Source organism: Gossypium hirsutum, chromosome A02 (assembly GCF_007990345.1).
Source record: "Gossypium hirsutum isolate 1008001.06 chromosome A02, Gossypium_hirsutum_v2.1, whole genome shotgun sequence".
Classification (NCBI taxonomy): domain Eukaryota; kingdom Viridiplantae; phylum Streptophyta; class Magnoliopsida; order Malvales; family Malvaceae; genus Gossypium; species Gossypium hirsutum.
Genome location: NC_053425.1, coordinates 15955183 through 15962341, shown reverse-complemented (window position 1 = coordinate 15962341; position 7159 = coordinate 15955183). Strand labels below are relative to the sequence as shown.

At 36.1% G+C, this 7159-nt stretch overlaps 1 protein-coding gene and 1 pseudogene across 1 annotated transcript; one reads left to right on the top strand and one right to left on the bottom strand.

Moving 5' to 3' along the window:
• The first annotated feature begins 216 nt into the window (after window positions 1-216).
• LOC107952044 (probable beta-D-xylosidase 7) lies at window positions 217-3123 on the top strand (annotated as a pseudogene).
• Window positions 3066-4667, bottom strand: LOC107952043 (protein DOWNSTREAM OF FLC). The gene is made up of 2 exons (XM_016887284.2): window positions 4024-4667; window positions 3066-3553 (listed from the first exon to the last, which is right to left on the bottom strand). Exons 1-2 carry the CDS (start codon window positions 4175-4177, stop codon window positions 3222-3224), a joined length of 486 nt encoding a protein of 161 aa, XP_016742773.1. The 5' UTR covers window positions 4178-4667; the 3' UTR covers window positions 3066-3221.
• Between the last annotated feature and the right edge of the window lie 2492 nt (window positions 4668-7159).

Here is a 7159-nt window from a genome sequence, read left to right as displayed (position 1 = left end):
ATAGTCAATAGCATGATGACATGTGGCAAAATTTTTAAATAATTTTTTATTTTTATATTTACTTTTATCATGTGTCAAAATGTAAGATTGTCACATGCTATCCTATTATTAATCATGAATATCATGTCTACGTATTCTAACGGTGATAGTCAAATACCTAAAAGATTACTAAATTAATTTACAATTTCTAAATTTAGATATCGTCAAAAAAGAAAATTTAGCTACAAATATTAATTCATAATAAAACGAAAATCTTAATTAAAAAAATTAATTGGTGATATTATCTTGTAACAGAATAAGGTCCCGAAAGTCCATTCAGTGTAACAGTGGTCCCTTAAGTCATAAGAGATGCAGCAAAGCTTCCACACACCACTTCCTTGTCTATTCACTCGTTCCAGTTCTGCTCAAACAATTCAGTCACCTTTACTAACATGAAACCCCCAACTCTATCTGTCCTTTATCTCATTCACCTTACTTCGTTGCTGCTCATCTTAGCTGAGTCGACTCAGCCTCCGTTCTCCTGCGACACATCCGACCCACGAACCAAATCCTACCTTTTTTGCAAAACTACACTCCCCATCACCCAACGAGCCCAAGATCTGGTTTCCAGGCTCACATTAGACGAGAAGTTATCCCAACTCGTTAACTCAGCCTCCCCCATTCCAAGACTTGGCATCCCTGCCTATCAATGGTGGTCCGAAGCGCTGCATGGTGTTGCCTATTCGTTGAGGGTCACGCAAGGTATTCGTTTCAATGGAACAATCCAATCAGCCACCAGTTTCCCCCAAGTCATTCTCACCGCTGCTTGCTTTGATGCTCACCTTTGGTATCGCATTGCTCAGGCAAGTCCTCAAGGACCCTTTTTTTTTCATCTTCTTTAAGATTCATATTTTCAGTTTATTATTGTTTTCAGGCGGTTGGAATAGAAGCTAGAGCTATTTACAACGCTGGACAAGCAACGGGCATGACATTTTGGGCCCCCAACATTAATATATATAGGGATCCAAGGTGGGGAAGAGGGCAAGAGACGCCTGGTGAGGATCCATTGGTTTCTGGGAAATATGCAGTTTCATTTGTGAGAGGGATACAAGGGGGACTCTTTTGAAGGTGGCAAACTTGGCCAACATCTTCAAGCTTCAGCTTGTTGTAAGCATTTTACTGCTTATGATTTGGATAACTGGAAAGGAGTGAAACGATATGTCTTCAATGCAAAAGTATGTGTAAATTGTACACTTCAAATTTGGTAACTTAATTTGTTTGTTTGATTGGCTTTGAATTTGGAAAACTCCATATTTTGTGTATTTCAGGTCAGTTTACAGGATTTAGCAGATACATATCAGCCTCCATTCCAGAGCTGCATACAGCAAGGGAAAGCTAGTGGGATAATGTGTGCTTACAATCGTGTTAATGGAGTCCCTAACAGTGCTGCTGATTACAATCTGTTGTCGAAAACAGCCCGGGGCCAATGGGGTTTCAATGGATACATCACCTCTGACTGTGATGCTGTCGCCATCATTCATGAAGATCAAGGATATGGTAAACTACCAGAGGATGCTGTAGCTGATGTTCTTAAAGCTGGTATTAGTTTTTTTTATTATCTAAAGCTAGGCTATATTGATGGACGTTAATATCATCATTATGAACTTTTGATCAACGAATTTTACAGGAATGGATGTCAACTGTGGTACCTATTTGAAGAAATACACCAAATCAGCTGTTGAAAAGAGAAAATTACCTGTATCTGAAATAGACAGAGCCCTTTATAACCTTTTCTCAGTCAGAATGAGGCTGGGGCTTTTCGACGGCAATCCAGTTACACAGCCTTATGGAACCATTGGTTCGGATAAGGTCTGTTCTCAAGAGCATTGGAATCTTGCCCTTGAGGCTGCTCAAAAAGGCATTGTCCTTCTGAAGAACACGGATAAACTCCTTCCGCTTTCGAAAACCAAAACTTTTCACTTGCAGTAATAGGGCCTAATGCGAATTCTGCAAAAACACTTGTTGGAAACTATGCAGGTCCTCCTTGCAAACCTGTTACACCATTGCAAGGGCTGCAAAGTTATGTCAAAGACACCAGGTTTCACCAAGGTTGTAATGGAGTTAATTGTTCTTCTGCATTCTCAATCAGTGAAGATAGCAAAAGGAGCAGATCATGTGGTGTTAGTAATGGGATTAGATCAAACACAAGAGAGTGAAGATCATGATCGTGTAGACTTGCTTCTTCCACCAAAGCAACAAAAACTGATTTCTAGCATCGCAAGAGTTGCCAAGAATCCAGTCATTTTGGTGCTTCTATCGGGAGGTCCGGTTGACATATCATTCGCCAAAAATGATCAACGCATCGGAAGCATTCTATGGACCGGTTATCCAGGTGAAGCCGGAGGTCGTGCATTAGCAGAAATTATATTTGGTGATCACAACCCTGGTGAGTTCATTTCTTTTCTTTGCATGATAAACAAAAGGCATACTTAAGTTTGTAAGCTTCATATTTGTATACAGGAGGGAGGTTACCAGTTACTTGGTATCCACAAAGTTACGTTAACGTGCCAATGACGGACATGAGAATGCGACCTGAACCTTCGTCCAGCTATCCCGGACGCACCTACAGATTTTACCAAGGACCGAAGGCTTTTGAATTTGGTTATGGTCTTAGCTACTCGAACTATACTTACGAAATTCTCCCTGTAACACAAAACAAGGTCCATATAATGGTTTAGAGCTCAAATCCTAACAGGTACATGCCTGTTTCAGAGATGGGAGCCGAAGCTTGTGAAAAAATGAAGTACACAGTCAAGGTTCGAGTTAAAAACCATGGCGAGATGGCCGGTAAGCATCCAATGTTGCTATTTGTGAGGCAACCAAAGATGGTCAATGGGAGGCCAGTAAAACAATTAGTTGCATTCCAGAGTGTTAACCTGAACGCAGGGGAAAGAGCTGAAGTTGAATTTGAGTTGAGGCCATGTGAGCATCTTAGCTCAGCCAAGAAAGATGGTTCGATGGTGATTGAAGAAGGGTCTTATTTATTGAGCATTGAAGACAAACAATCAGAGATTCAAGTTGTTAAATGATAGAAGCCATAGCTTAGGTTTATATAATTGGCAATAGAATTTGAAAGAAAAATAAGTTATAGAAGTCCTCTAACGTAGAAATAACGAAGCAATTCACATAACAAATAGCAGACAACATCACATTTCATATGCAAATAAATCCAAACCCACACACTAGACATCCTCCTCATCCTCCCGATACATCTTCATCATCTCAGCACAGCCAACTTCAGCCTTGTCAACCATGAAGCCCATGCTATTGGCATAACGGGTGGTGGATGAAATGCCATTGGAGTTGGTCAAGATAACACGGGCACGTTCACGACCGGGGGACATTGTGGCACATCCAAGCTGGGGGCTCTTCACAAGAACTGCATCACAGATCTGATCCAAGTGATCCTCGGATACACGAATCTGGTATTTTCCGGTTTTGTCGGTATATCCCTCCTTCTCGAAAACAACTCCGCCGGTCTTCCTGTCGGAGCATACCAGCTTAACCATGGCATCTACAAAGCACATGATATCAGTATACCAAGATTCAGAACCAAATACGACAAATTTACCAATATTAAACATCACATAGATCAGACAAGGGGAAAGAAGGATCCAGGCAACACAGCCATTAAACAATACACAACATCCTGTTCCATGTCCAAGAACCAACATTTTTGGGTTTATAAATCTATGAGCAAAATTATCATCTTAAACCTTAAATTTTCCCCCTTTCTATTAAAATTTGCATCTTTGAACCGCCTACTGATCCAGTCCAACATGTCATGGTTGTTCCCATTATTTTATGTTTACACACCCTTTCATTCACTGTCACTCAATGTAACATCAAAACCTACAAACTACTTCACAGATCTACCACTTTAAAACCTAGAACACCAGATCTAACAATGTCACCAACATATACACAAAAGCCAACATAGCAAAACGTAGATTAAGATTAAAGTATGTTAGAAATGGAATTTACCAGCTAGCCTTCTAGTCTTAGGGGTTTCAAAACCAGCACGGCAAGTATCACAGTACACATAGCCTTCAACCACCAATTGGTTATTCAGAATGCGTGTAGCACTAACCAAAGCTGGAAGCACACATAGAGCAATGAACAACAGAACTTTGGCCATGTTTTTTTGCTTCTTTTTTTTTTTGTTTGTTCTTGAACAATGTAATGAAGAAATGGGAAGAAGGTTTAGAGATTAAATCCTTAGAAACAAATCAAAGAAACAAAGGGTAAAGGCTAAAGAGACAGTGATGATGATAAAGTGGGGGTAAGATAAGGAAATTAAATAAAAGTGAAAATTGAATAAGAATAATAATGAAAACTGGCTTAGCCGCGTTGAGGAGTATATTCGTGTGTGGTGGATAAGCTGTATGAGCTGCTGGTTTGGGATGCCACGTCAAAACGGTGGTGTTGATTTGGTAATTTTGATGGAAAACAAGGGTGTTTTGGCAAATGGGAGTGATGAGTTTGATGACGTGGCGATTTATTAGTGGCAAGTTGAAGGGCAGAGTGGAGATATGGAGCGTAGAGGATAGAACACGGGTCCTAATTGATTGCAGCTGGCAGTTGTCGGTGGTCACATGGGGGGCTGTTTGAGAAGGTTGGCAGAGCAAGCAAAGCGGGAACGGTGCCGCATCACATGAATCCTATAATTAACGGTACCAATTATGTGAGATTTTTTATTAATTAAATAAAGAAAAATAGAGAAAGAGGTCACTCAAGATTTCAGTTTTTCAATTTCATCATATAATAACTAAACCTTTTCGTAATAAACTTGTTTCAACATGCTTAAATAAAGACTTCACTAATTATAGATGGAGAATTCACTAATTTGATTGAAATGTGTTACGGAGGATATGAAAAATATTTTTAAATTTTTGTAATTTTCTGAATTTTTTTATTAAATATATATTTATGAAAACCTAAATAAAAAGTAAATGGAAAATGTCTCAAAACATTAGAAAATAAGACCCAAATAAGTTTAAAATTCAATATTCCTAGGCTTCAATTTCAATTGCAGCTGAAAATTAAAAAGAAACCCAACTTCTCAATGTTTCAAATTAACATTTAATTCGAAATTAAATTGAATTTGAAAATTTTTCAATACCAAATTGAAATGTTTAGTTTAGTATTAATTCAAATATATTTATCATAAAATATTAATTTTGATCCCAATGAAATTTGGTGTTTATAAATTTTATTATTTTATTATATTAAGTGACGATATAATACATCATTAATTCTCTTGGATATCGCTTTAATCACCTATACATTGCACATTATTTTATTATTGGTGACAATAAAAATGATCAAATACAAAATCTTATATCATTACGTGACTCAACTAGTTATCACCGTATACGAATTATATTATGACATTATATTTTGTTGTCATCATATTCTTAATAATATGTTATGAATAAAAATACGTCTCTTTTAACCTTTAATGACACACTTAACGTGACGAATGCCATGATGACAAATTTGCATCACCAAATGCAAATAATGACATAAATGTAATTTTCAACGACAATTTTTAAATGCCACTAATGAGCAAATTTGTTGTATTGAATTATGACCACAAAACATATACATGTCTTATACTTCTTGCAGATACAAAAGAACATCTTAATATAGTTGGAGGATTCAAACGATAATTCCAAGTAGAGCGAATGAGGTAAATTCATCTTCTATTGAAAGTCATCTTGATAAGCTAATTTCACTCGTTGAACAATTAGTTTTAGGAAATAGTCAACATGTTACAGCATGTGGTATATGCGCTATTTATGGCCACCAAATTGATTCATGCCCTATACTTCTTAAAGATGCAAACAAAAATGCCAATACAATTGTAGGATTTCTCGATTGGCCACAATGGAGATATGACCCCTATGTCAATACTTACAATCATAGATGAAGGTATTATGTAATAGTATGTTTTTCAGTGGTGTTGAAAAACGGTTATTTTGGAACCCATTTCTGATGTTCGAGCTTGTAAATATTGTTATTTAATATTTACGAGGTTAGAATAAAGGTTAACTGAATTTTGGTCCCTTAATTTTGTTAAATGGATAATTAATTAAGATACAATGACTAATTTGTAAAAGTGATCAAAGTTAATTTCTTTCTAATTAATCCAAGGACCACTTGAACAAATGGACCCTTCAAATTACTCCAAATAGTGGTGGCGGATAGCTAGAATCCACTAACTTTGCTAATTGTGATTAAATCCTAATTAATTAAGATTTAATTAATTAATTATGTTTAATTAAAAGTTAAACTATGTATAAAAGTTAAATTAAAAGAAAATGTTAGCTCAATTAATCAATCCAAAATCGCCAAGAGGGAGGTAAATTGGCTTCTAAAAAATTGTGGAAGCTTGAAAGAAAAAAAAATTAGAACAATTGAACATAACGATTTAGAGTGGTTCGACCCTAATTGCCTATTCCACTACCTTAGCTTTCCACTGCTAAGGATTTTCTCAAATTCATTAATTTGATTAACTTTTGAGGGCAAGGTTTAACCTTACAACTCCCTTAAAGTTTTTACCCAAACCTTAAGATATAACCTCTTAAAGAGTGAAACAAATAAGCAAACTAAGAATTAATCCTTACAAGATTGAATTGTTTGCCAATTGAGCACAAATGAAAAAAGAAAACACTTAGGCTAAATGAATAACAATGAAAACTTATAAGTGTGTATAAGAAAAGTATGAAAATTTAAGCACAAAGGTTGTTTAATTGAAATTTGAGCTTGGACAATCTCTCTTATTGTTGTAGACCTTTTGGAAGCTGGTATTTATACCCTTTAAATGATTTCCAACTGTTGTGGTTGTTGAGAAATTGAATAGAACCGTTAGGGATGAAATAATCTGTGCATTAATGTCACTTGCAACTATAGGAATCGATACTTTTTTTATAGGTATTGATACTATTAGCATTTAATGCCCAATTTAGTGATCGTTGGAGCTATCGACATCAATATCAAGGGAAATTTATCGATACCAAATAAAAGGTATCAATACTGTATTGATACTTGATAAATACTTTAAAAGTCTGAATGCCAATTTCGTTTCAATACTGAAAAAGGTATTTGTAACAGCACG